The sequence below is a fragment of the Desmodus rotundus genome, chromosome 4, assembly GCF_022682495.2.
Source record: "Desmodus rotundus isolate HL8 chromosome 4, HLdesRot8A.1, whole genome shotgun sequence".
Taxonomy (NCBI): domain Eukaryota; kingdom Metazoa; phylum Chordata; class Mammalia; order Chiroptera; family Phyllostomidae; genus Desmodus; species Desmodus rotundus.
In genome coordinates, this window is record NC_071390.1 from 173,637,943 (window position 1) to 173,649,072 (window position 11,130).

At 46.8% G+C, this 11,130-nt stretch overlaps 1 protein-coding gene across 1 annotated transcript; it reads left to right on the plus strand.

Moving 5' to 3' along the window:
* The first annotated feature begins 366 nt into the window (after positions 1 to 366).
* FGFBP1 (fibroblast growth factor binding protein 1) lies at positions 367 to 3,228 on the plus strand. Its single transcript, XM_024573551.4, has 2 exons — positions 367 to 519; positions 2,153 to 3,228. Exon 2 carries the CDS (start codon positions 2,164 to 2,166, stop codon positions 2,896 to 2,898), a length of 735 nt encoding a protein of 244 aa, XP_024429319.1. The 5' UTR covers positions 367 to 519; positions 2,153 to 2,163; the 3' UTR covers positions 2,899 to 3,228.
* The last annotated feature ends 7,902 nt before the right edge of the window (positions 3,229 to 11,130 follow it).

Genomic DNA, 11,130 nt, shown 5'->3' on the forward strand with positions numbered 1-11,130 from the left:
GAAGGGATGAGCCACATCTTTCCATATCGCGGAATAAATGTGATGAGAATGAACGGAGAGCTTTAGATAAAATGGACCTAGTGTGGTGTTCACCAGCTGTGGCTGGGATTATTTTTATTATCGTTTATAACTTTCCCCAGAGGTACTGCTGCTGCTGGGGTCCCTGTCTCATCAAGGAGGGTCTTTACAGGGCTGAGCTGTCCTCCCACACTGGCCGCTGGGGGAAGTAAAAGGGCCTGGACAAAGAGGTCTAATGCCCTGTGTGCACCTGCACCCGCACCCCCCCTTCCACTCAGACCCATAGGATTACACCAACCACTTTACCTGCAGGAACTGGCTTCCTTCCAGGGGGCGTGGCTGGGAGGAGTGTGAACAGAGGAACACAGGTGTGGGCCTTGTGAAAACCCTGTCTGCCTGGGCTCCTATAAAAAGGGCCTTCTGTGTCTTGCACTGCAGATGAGACAGCTGCAAGCCTGCCTGCAAGCTCACTCTGGTGTCTGGAGTTGCACTCAGAACAAGGTAAGAGCCTGGCTCTCTTAAGAGTGTGATTGTCTTCCCCATTTCCAGCTTCCCTGAGGACCTCAGGTTCCTGGGGTCTGGATCCCATCAGGGGCATGCAGGGGCTGAGCCCAGTGTTGTAAGGAAGGAGTTGGTCTTCATCAGGTATGCCTGGCCTCCTGTCCCACCTTCACGCCTATGACTGTCTTTCCCTTTCTCAATCCTAATGTCAGGTCAGACGCCCAGGGTAGAAATGAGGTCAGGGCCATTTCCTAGGTCAAACTCTTTTTAAACAAAATTCAGTATTTTCTTTTAAAATGGAGCACTGATAATACAAATCATCTTGTCATCATGAATTAAGCCAAACCAAATCCTGAGTTGTTCATGATTGCTTTTTTATTTCTTGCCAATATTTTTAAAAGGCAGAGTAAGGCAAAGGCAAGAAGGGTGGTATAAAGGACCAGAGAGATGAGTTCTGGCTCCCTGTCCCAGCTTTGTCATCACTTGCCCTTCATGGGATCTTGAGTGATTTATTTGCCGGTCTGAGCCTTAACTGCCACATCTGTTACTGGAGAGATTTATTATTAGCTGCCAGGGAGGGCTCTTGTGCAGATTAACGAGGCAGGAATCAGATACTGGTCAAGTGCAGAAATACTATTTCTCTTCTCCTTTCAAGAGAGGTACTGTTGCCCACCTGATAAAATCCACATGGGTTAGTGTAGCATTTAAGATTATCCTATTTATTCAATGATTTATTCTCACATGCATTGACTAAGGGCATTGCATATGCCCAGCACTGTGCCACAACAGTCTAAATGCTCTGCTGGAAATTCACCCTTATCCACCCTGGGTCACTTTGCCCAGTCAAATCGGATGATCTCCCCTCCTTCGTGCCTTTCCTTGGGCTCTTACTTCATCCCAAATGCCTCTCTTCACAAACCCACCCATCTCAGAGGGCACAGATCTTGTGCATGTTTAACCTTGGGTCAGACATCGCTTTTCCTGTCCCTCACCATGTCCTTTCTCATAGCAGGGCCATCTGAGTCCATGGAGAATGTGAGCTAGAAATCCAGCTCACAGGGGCTGGAGGAGAGTGGGCTGTTATCTCATTCAACACCTTGATTTTCAGATAAATGAACTGAGACCCAGAGCGGGAGGGTGACTTGCCCAAGATAAATTTGTGGACATAACTGAGGCAGACTCCTGGCCAATACTACTAAGAATCCTCAAAGGGTTGCCTCTAAGTTTTTCAGATGTGGGACTTTCTTATTTACCTTGATAAGTGCAACACCTAGTCTAGTGCATGGCATCTAGTAAGTGCTCCATAAATGCTTGTTGAATGGGTGAATAAAGGCATCAGTGAGTGAGCAAATGCAGGAGAAAAGGAGGGCATGAATGAGGGAGTGAGAGTTAATAAGAGTCAGAGAGTAGGAAAGGAAAGAATGAAGAGTAGCAAGATATTGATATCCAACACTCCAGTCAAGCAGAAATATGAATAGACAGGCTTCTTGTCTAGTAACTCCAGGAACCAGAAAGCTTCTTGATCTCACTCCTAAGCGGGCCAGCCTGTGTCAGTGTGAAGGGAGGGTCAGCTTGCAGCCCTGCACTGCTGAACTGGTGCCTGGCATTGGCTCACCTGCCTTTTGTCACACAGGTTCCCACCAAATGGAAAACATGAGGATCCACAGCCTCACCCTGCTCTCCTTACTCCTTCTGGCTACTCAGGTGTTCTTGGTGGATGGCAAAAAGGAAGTAGAGAATAAACATGGCAGCAAAGCCACCACTCTGGGCAAGCCCCAGACTGAGCAGAGAAGTCAGCCACCCAAGTACCTGACCAAAGGCAAGTTTGTCACCCAAGACCAGGCTGACTGCAGATGGGTGGTGACTGAGAAGGAGAAGGGCATTGTCCTGAAGGTTGACTGCACCCGACATGATGAGAAGTTTTCCTGTTTCTTTACTGGCAATCCAACCTCGTGCATGGAGTTGAACAAAAAGAGCTATTGGAAACAAATTGGCCGGAGCCTGCGGTCTCAGAAGGTCATCTGTGAGGACTCCAAGAGTGTCCTGAAGACCAGGGTGTGCAGAAAGAAATTTCCAGAATCCAATCTCAGGCTGGTGAACTCTACTCTAATTAGGAAGATCTCCAGCCTGGAGTCCATGGAGCCGTCTCCCAGCAAGCAGAGCACACTCAACGAGGCCTCCCTCATGGAGCCTGACAAGGTCAAAGAGAACACCCTCTCTGGCACTGCAGAGTCTAAGACCTTGGGCTCCAATGATCCCGAGTGTCTGGAGAACGTAGATTTGATGAACCAGCAGAAGACAGCTGTGGAGTACTGTGGGGAGATCTGGGGCCCTTTATGCAAATTATTCGTCACCATCGTGCATGGTGATTCATGCTAATGAGGTCAAAAGAGAACAGAGTCCATTAGGTGCCATGTGCAGCCCTTCAGGACACTGTAAAGCTGTCCAAGTTCCCTGTAAGATGAACATTTGTGCTACAAGCGTGCAGGGGATTATTTAAGCAGATTTTGTAATTTCTGTTTTGTGTTTTGGAGTTTGATTTATATTCACTTTTTTAGGTGTGATTTTCAGCAGGCGTTTTCCTCAGTGTTTCCGTGGCCCACAAAGCTATGTGCATCTGAGCAGTGACGAGCTGTCTTTGAGCTTGAATGAGCCAGAGGCATGATTTCAGTGCAATGCACTTTCTGCTGAATTAAAAAAGATAATAAAGTTCTGTGCATTTTTTCAAAAATACACTCAACCATTGTTTGGCTTTTCTGTATCTAGTTCCAATGGACTTATAAACAGGACCCTATATTTCAGTGCAAAAAAAAAAAAAAAAATCTAAGGAACAACTTCCTGTTCCCAACCCATCCCAAGTCATCCTATAAGGTGACAGACTCCAAACCTCTCTCTTTATACTTTCATCCCTTTGGTCTGTGGTGTTTGATGCTCACTGTACTGATTTCAAGTGGAGCACCTGTGCCATGAGGTGAGTCACCTGTCAGGGTCTCACAGATAGTAGGAGGAGAGGCAGGATTTGAACCTTGGAGGTCTGTGAGCCAACTCCACAGGCTGGATAAACACCATCTACTGGCTGAAGTCAGAGCTGCCCATTACCAGACACTATAGGCAAGACCCCTGACCTGGAGGAACTCATTTCCAGCCCTGGGGGAGAGAGTTCTGGGAAAGAACAGTGCCTTCTGATAAAGACTCCGATGGAAAGGATGGGGGTGAGGTAGCATGATAAACCAGAGAGGAGGAAGAAACTACTGGAAGATCTCAGGTTGGGCTTCACTAAAGAGGTGATCCTGGAGCTGGAATCTAGAGAGAGTATCTTTAGGTAGGAAACAGGGCAGAATGTGGGCATGTTAGGCAGATAACGGCATGTATAAAAGCAAAGACAGCAGAAAATCATAGGAGAACCAAGATGGCGGCGTAGGTAGACACACTGCGCCTCCTCGCACAACCAGAACTGACAGAGAATCGAACAGCAAGGGGGACCAACACCAAGGAAATAGAAAATAAACATTCATCCAGACTGGTAGGAGGGGCGGAGACAGGCACCGGGGTGGAGAGGACTCGCGTGGCTGTGGTGGGACTGAGACTGGCGGAGTGTGGGACAAATGGCGCAGGCAGTCTGAGCACTAGCAGACCCTGCGGCCCCACATTTGCACAGATAAACCCAGAGGGCCGGACTCAGAGTGGCGGAGAACAGGGCAGGCAGAGCAGCGGGTAGCACCCCGAGGCACCACATTCGCCCACAGATAAACCGGACAAACGGCAGGGAGCAAAGCAGACTGTGTAACCCAGGGCTCCAGCTCAGGGAAATAAAGCCTCAAACCTCTGATTGAAAGTGCCCCTGGGGGTTGGGGCAGCAGCAGGAGAGACTCCCAGCCTCACAGGAGAGGTCGTTGGAGAGACCCACAGGGGCCTAGAGTGTGCACAGGCCCACTTACTCGGGAACCAGCACCAGAGTGGCCCAGTTTGATTGTGGGTAGCAGAGTGAAAGATTGAAAGCCGGAGGAGAGTGAGGTGGGCGCCATTGCTCCCACTCGGCCCCTCCCCCACATACAGCGTCACAGCGCTGTGACCAGCGTTACCCCACCCTGGAGAACACCTAAGGCTCCGCCCCTTAAAGTAACAGACGCGCCAAGACAAAAAAAAAAAAAAAGGCCCAAATGACAGAACAGATCAAAGCTCCAGAAAAAACACAACTAAGCGAGGAAGAGATAGCCAGCCTATCGAATGCACAGTTCAAAGCACTGGTTATCAATATGCTCACAGACTTGGTTGAATCTATTCGAAAAACAGATGAAAAAATGAAGGCTATGCTAAGAGAAACAAAGGAAAATGTACAGGGAACCAATAGTGATGAGAAGGAAACTGGGACTCAAATCAATGGTGTGGACCAGAAGGAAGAAACAAACATCCAACCAGAAAAGAATGAAGAAACAAGAACTTGGAAAAATGAGGAGAGGCTTAGGAACCTCCCGGACGCCTTGAAACATTCCAACATCCGAATTATAGGGGTGCCAGAAGGAGAAGAGGAAGAACAAAAAATTGAAAACTTATTTGAACAAATAATGAAGGAGAACTTCCCTAATCTGGCAAAGGAAATAGACTTCCAGGAAGTTCAGGAAGCTCAGAGAGTCCCAAAGAATCTGGACCCAAGGAAGAACACGCCAAGGCACATCATAATTACATTACCCAAGATTAAACACAAGGACCTACATCCAAGATTACTGTATCCAGCAAAGCTATCACTTAGAATGGAAGGGAAGATAAAGTGCTTCTCAGATAAGGTCACGTTAAAGAAGTTCATCATCACCAAGCCCTTATTATATGAAATGTTAAAGGGACTTACCTAAGAAAAAGAAGATCAAAAATAGGAACAGTAAAAATGACAGCAAGCTCACAGTTATTAATGGCCACACATAAAACAAAAACGAGAGCAAACTAGGCAAACAACTAGAACATGAGGGTTGTCATTAAGGGAGTGGGAGGGGGCAAGGGGGGGAAAGGTACAGAGAAAAAGTAGCATAGATGATAGGTGGAAAATAGACAGGGGGAGGGTAAAAATAGTGTAGGAAATGTAAAAGCCAAAGAACTTATAAGTATGACCTATGGACATGAACTATAGGGGGGGAATGTGGGAGGGAGGGGGGTGGGCAGGATGGAGTGGAGTGGGGGGGGAAATGGGACAACTGTAATAGCATAATCAATAAATATATTTTTAAAAAAAGAAAAAAGAAAATCATAGAAGAGGGGAGAGGCCACATGGATGGAATGTGGTGAGACACAGGGATGGCACCGTGGTTACTCATGTACACGTTAGTGTGAAGGATCTGAAAATGTTTTAATGCAATTTCTGGGGAGAAAGAATGAACTGTCCCCATGCCTTGTCACAATTCCACAAAGAACAGAAAGTTAGGAGGCAGAGTTGGTGAAAGCAAACTGTGCTTTGGAGCCTCTTCAGAGTAGGTGGCAGGGAGGAATGGCCAGTGGAGTGGAAGAGTGGCATTTTACATTTGCTGTCCTACCAGGACCAACACTGAGCATTGTCAGTGGCCAATCCGGAGTGTGACAGCCTCAGAGTACATTTGAATGTCATTGTCATCATCATCATCAACACATTTATCTCTCACTTTCTAAGTCCAGGCACCGTGCTAACTTCTCCCATGGAGTATACATGTATTCATTCATTCACTCAATCATTTAACTCACACTTTATTGAGCACAGACTCTGTCAGACTCTTCTAGGAGCCGGGCATACAGCAGTCCACGGAGATGGCTATTCTGCCCCCGTGGAACTACCAGTGGAAAACTACTGATAAACTCACAGATACACAAGTGTCAAAGAGGAAAAGGAAAGGAGAAGGAGTGGCTACAAGTGAGGGAATATAACCAGTTTTAGATGAGGTGGTTAAGGGAGGCCCTTCTATGGAGGTGACTTCTGAGTCTAGACCTAAATGAAGTGAGGAGTCAAGCCAGGTGACTCTCTTGGGTAAGGGTGCTCTAAACAGAGGGACAGTCAGTACACATGCTCTGACATTAATTAATAAGCTATGAGCTCCTATTATGTGCCAGGCATCATTCTAGGAGAAGGAAGTAACAACAAACAAAAAAGAAAAGTAATTCATTTTTTGTGGCATTTGTATCAATAGCTGGGTCATGCTTGACATGTTCAGAAATATCAAAGATGGCAGAGTCATTGTCAGAGAGAACTGACCTGTGAACCTTATCCCTGTTCCCAAGAGAACGGACCTCACAGCCCAGACCCTCCCCTTGGTCCTCTGGCCACACCATAAGAGCATTTTTTCTTATTGTCTGCACAGATTATCAGCCCTCTGCCCCAGGCCCACTCACACATTTCAATTCTGCACAGTCCTGAAATAGGAAAACATTTCCAGGGGTCATTAAACAATAACCCTACTCTGGTTTAGATGATGTAAACACAGAGAACCAACCAGACCAGGCAAATGGGAAGCCTTCTTAGGGCGCCTTCCAGCATATAAAACTGATGGTTCTTCTAAGTCACGCACAGCCCTGGCCATGGGCAGAACTGGGAGGGAGCTTGTTTCCAATGCAGTGAAGTCAAGGGGACCTGAGTTAGAGGTTTGTCTCTGCTGCTTCCCAGTCAAGGTCCCTGGACCAATTATTGAACTGTTCTGAGCCCCAGTGAGCTCCTCTTGACCATGGGGATAATGAAACCACCTTTAAGGGTTGTTGTAAGACATACATTGATCAGTAAATCTTGAGCACCTAGACCCGCGTCCAGTGCTCACATAGTGGGTGTTCAATACAAGTGACAGTCTGAAGTTCAGAGTGCACGACTGGTTGTGGAGGGAGGTCAAAAAATTCTTATGTAAACTCTTTAAAAGTATGAGTTTTCACCCTGGCTGGTGTAGCTCAGTGGATTGAGTGCGGGCTGTGAACCAAAGGGTTGCCAGTTCAATTCCCAGTCAGGGCACATGCCTGGGTTGCAGGCCAGGTCCCCAGTAGGGGCACCTGGGAGGCAACCACACATCGATGTTTCTTTTCCTCTCTTTCTCCCTCCCTTCCCCTCTCTCTAAAAATAAATAAATAAAATCTGTTTTAAAAAGTAAAAAAAACAAAAACCAACACGCATTTAAAAAAAGAAAAGCATGAGTTTTCTTCTTTAATGTGACAAGCAAAGAGGAACAGCCATTACCAACCACCTACTAGGTTCCGGTGGCCTTTCCCCATTCTCTTAAATCCCCCCAACAATTCTGTCTGGTAGATGTTATTGTCCTCATTTCTTCGATACTAAAACTAAGGCTCAAATAAGCTGAGCAACTTGCCAGGGTCTCAGAGCCGATAAGAGGTCGAGCCTGTAAGTGAGAAACTCAGGTCTGGAGGTCTCCAAGCCCTTTCTGCTGCACAATTTTTTCATCTGGTGAGAGGAAAGTGACATTTGTGGTCTTTAGACATGAGCCCGGCTATAAAGCAAACAGGGTGCATCAGTCCCTTTCATGTTCTTTGATAAAGAAAGTTCCAGAAGCTAAACCTTCCATTCCTGCTCAGTCTTCTCTCATAGTCACAGCCTGAGGGGATGTTTTAAGAACACAGTGAAAACCACATAAAGACACCACAGATTGTCTGTCTAGCTTGTTACTCCCTATTTTCTCTCTGAGGACTTTCTGGATACGAAGTGGAGGAGCCAGCTTGCGTGTGTGTGTATCCCTTGCTAGCAAGAGACGGAAACCTTTTCACGTAGGTAAGAGGAGCTGCAAGATGGCATGTCTGCATCCCCTAGAGCCACTCAGTAGCAGGTATGTCTGTGTTCCTTATAAAACCACACCTTGGCAGAAAACAGGGCCTCCCTCCTCTGGCGGCCCAAGCTCAGCATTGTAACTCACATCCACACTGGTGCTGACCTGAAGCTCTGGAATCCAGAACATCTCACCCAGCCTCCTACCCATCCCCGCTTTCCCCAGCCTCCCTCCTAAATTGTTTTTGGCAGAGGAAGCAAAGAAGGCATACGTTCCTGGGGCTGACAGCCTCCGTGCAAATGCAGGGCCAGCCATCCTCCCTGATGTTGATGTTCATAAGGCTACACGTACAGCGCTCACGCACCTTGAAACCTTTCACACGAAAACATAAGCAGCCCTACTGAATGAGGGATCAGGATGCAACATGGGGAGAAGATTCTAGAGAAAGGCTGTTTTGGGAACTGGTGAGTTTGAGGTGGGTTATTCAGGGGAAGTTCCCTTCAGGTAGGTGGGTACGTGGATAGTAACCCAGAAAAGACAGTCTCCATTGTGTCTGTCACTGTAGCCCCAGCCCTTGGGGGCAGCACAGCACATAACGGACCCTCAGGAAATATTGGCTGAGTGGGTAGAAGAGGAGAGAGATCGTGTCACAGGCAAAGATTTGGGGCTCCACAGTAAAAGAAAACTGGGTTGTCGTTTCTGTTTGTGTGACCTGAGACAAGTTATTGTTTTTCTGTCTAAGCCTCAGCTTCCCCTTCTGAAAGTGGGTCTAAGTGTATGCATCCAATACGAATGAGACATGGGTTAATTACAGTCTAAAACACGGTTCTTACACAGTGGATTCTCATTGAGATTTTGTTACAGTTGAATGAATGAGTGAATGATTGAGTCAATTAGCTGAGGGAGGAGAAAAGAAGGCAATTTTCTAGGAAGGCTACACGAGACTCAAGACGCATCACACCAAGGGTCTGAGTGTCACTGGAGCCTGCCTGTTCCTGATCACCTCCCAAAGACCACCCTCTGCCTAAGGGTCGTTCAGGCCTCCCACACTTGTGGACTGACCAGCAGTGCTTTCCATGAAGTAGGAAAAGGTGAGGTCAAAGCTGGTTCTTTAGGGCAACCTTTAAGATTTTCTTAACCTGCCTCCCAGTTTACTTCCCACAGCTCCTCCTGCTTATCTTCCTCACTTCTACAGCTTGAGTGCTCTGGGACCATGGTTTGGCAAAAGCAAGAGTCCAAGAACCCAGATGAGCCCCCCAGAATAGACACCACTGCAGTCGGGGATGCGTGAAGCTGGAGCGCTCAGAAGTGGGAACAAGGCAAGGCAAGGGGTCAGCTTCAGAGCAGCAGCAGGTGTGAGGGCCAAACAGCACACAATGGTCACTTATCAGCTGCCTCCTGGGTGCCTGAGGCAGTGATTTCCAACCTTGGCTGCAAGCTTGAATCACCCCAGACTCTTTAGAAACCCCTAATGCCCAGGCTGCTTTCAGATGAACGACATCGGAACCACACCAGGGGACAGCCCAGGGATTTTTCAGGCTCCACGGGTAATTGCAGTGTTCAGCCAAGGCTGAGATACCAGCGTGATCTCCTTTCGTCCTCAAGACCATCCAATTGTCAAGACTGTCCTACAGACAAGGTACTGGGGATGCAGGGAGGTATGAGATTTGCTGGGTCAGAGTTCATAAGAGGCAGGGTCTGGAATCTCCCCGAGGCAGCCTGCCTCCAGAGCACATACTCCTGGGATAAATAACAGACTTGAAGGCTACTCACTATGTAGCAGAAAAAGCAGGAGGCTGCGTTTGAAACTATTGCCCCCGCATCTTAGGGGTCTTGGCAAGTCATTTCATTCTTCTGATTCTTTCAGTCCTTGTCTGCAGAATGGAGGGATATTATCATCTCTACAGAGCATCGGGGATTCAATGCAATGCTGTTGATGAAGCTCCTTATGGAGTTTCTGGCCCATAGTTCAATGCTCAATTATTTATACTTGTTTTTATGTTGTGTGTGTGTGTTTCTTTTTATTTATTGTTTAATATATTTATTGATTATGCTATTACAGTTCTCCCATTTCCCCCCCTTCACTCCACTCCATCCTGCCCACCCCCTCCCTCCCACATTCCCCCCTATAGTTCATGTCCATGGGTCATACACATAAGTTCTTTGGCTTCTACATTTCCTATACTATTCTTACCCTCCCCCTGTCTATTTTCTACCTACCATTTATGCTACTTATTCTCTGTACCTTTCCCCCGCCTCTCCCCCTCCCACTCCCCTAATGATAACCCTCCATGTGATCTCCATTTCTGTGATTCTGTTCCTGTTCTAGTTGTTTGCTTAGTTTGCTTTTGTTTTTGTTTAGGTGTGGTTGTTAATAACTGTGAGTTTGCTGTCATTTTTACTGTTCATATCTTTTATCTTCTTTTTCTTAGATAAATCCCTTTAACATTTCATATAATAAGGGCTTGGTGATGATGAACTCCTTGAACTTGACCTTATCTGAGAAGCACTTTATCTGCCCTTCCATTCTAAGTGATAGCTTTGCTGGATACAGTAATCTTGGATGTAGGTCCTTGCCTTTCATGACTTCAAACACTTCTTTCCAGCCCCTTCTTGCCTGTAAGGGCTCTTTTTAGAAATCAGCTGACAGTCTTATGGGAACTCCTTTGTAGGTCACTGTGTCCTTTTCTCTTGCTGCTTCTAAGATTCTCTCCTTCTGCTTAATCTTCGGTAATGTAATGATGATGTGCCTTGGTGTATGCTTCCTTGGGTCCATCTTCTAGGGACTCTCTGAGCTTCCTGAACTTCCTGGAAGTCTATTTCCTTTGCCAGAGTAGGGAAGTTCTTCTTCATTATTTGTTCAAATAAGTTTTCAATTTTTTGTTCTTCCTCTTCT

Bases quoted from the DNA above. Each gene is read 5' to 3' on its own strand.
- FGFBP1 (XM_024573551.4), top strand. From the start codon at position 2,164: ATGGAAAACATGAGGATCCACAGCCTCACCCTGCTCTCCTTACTCCTT.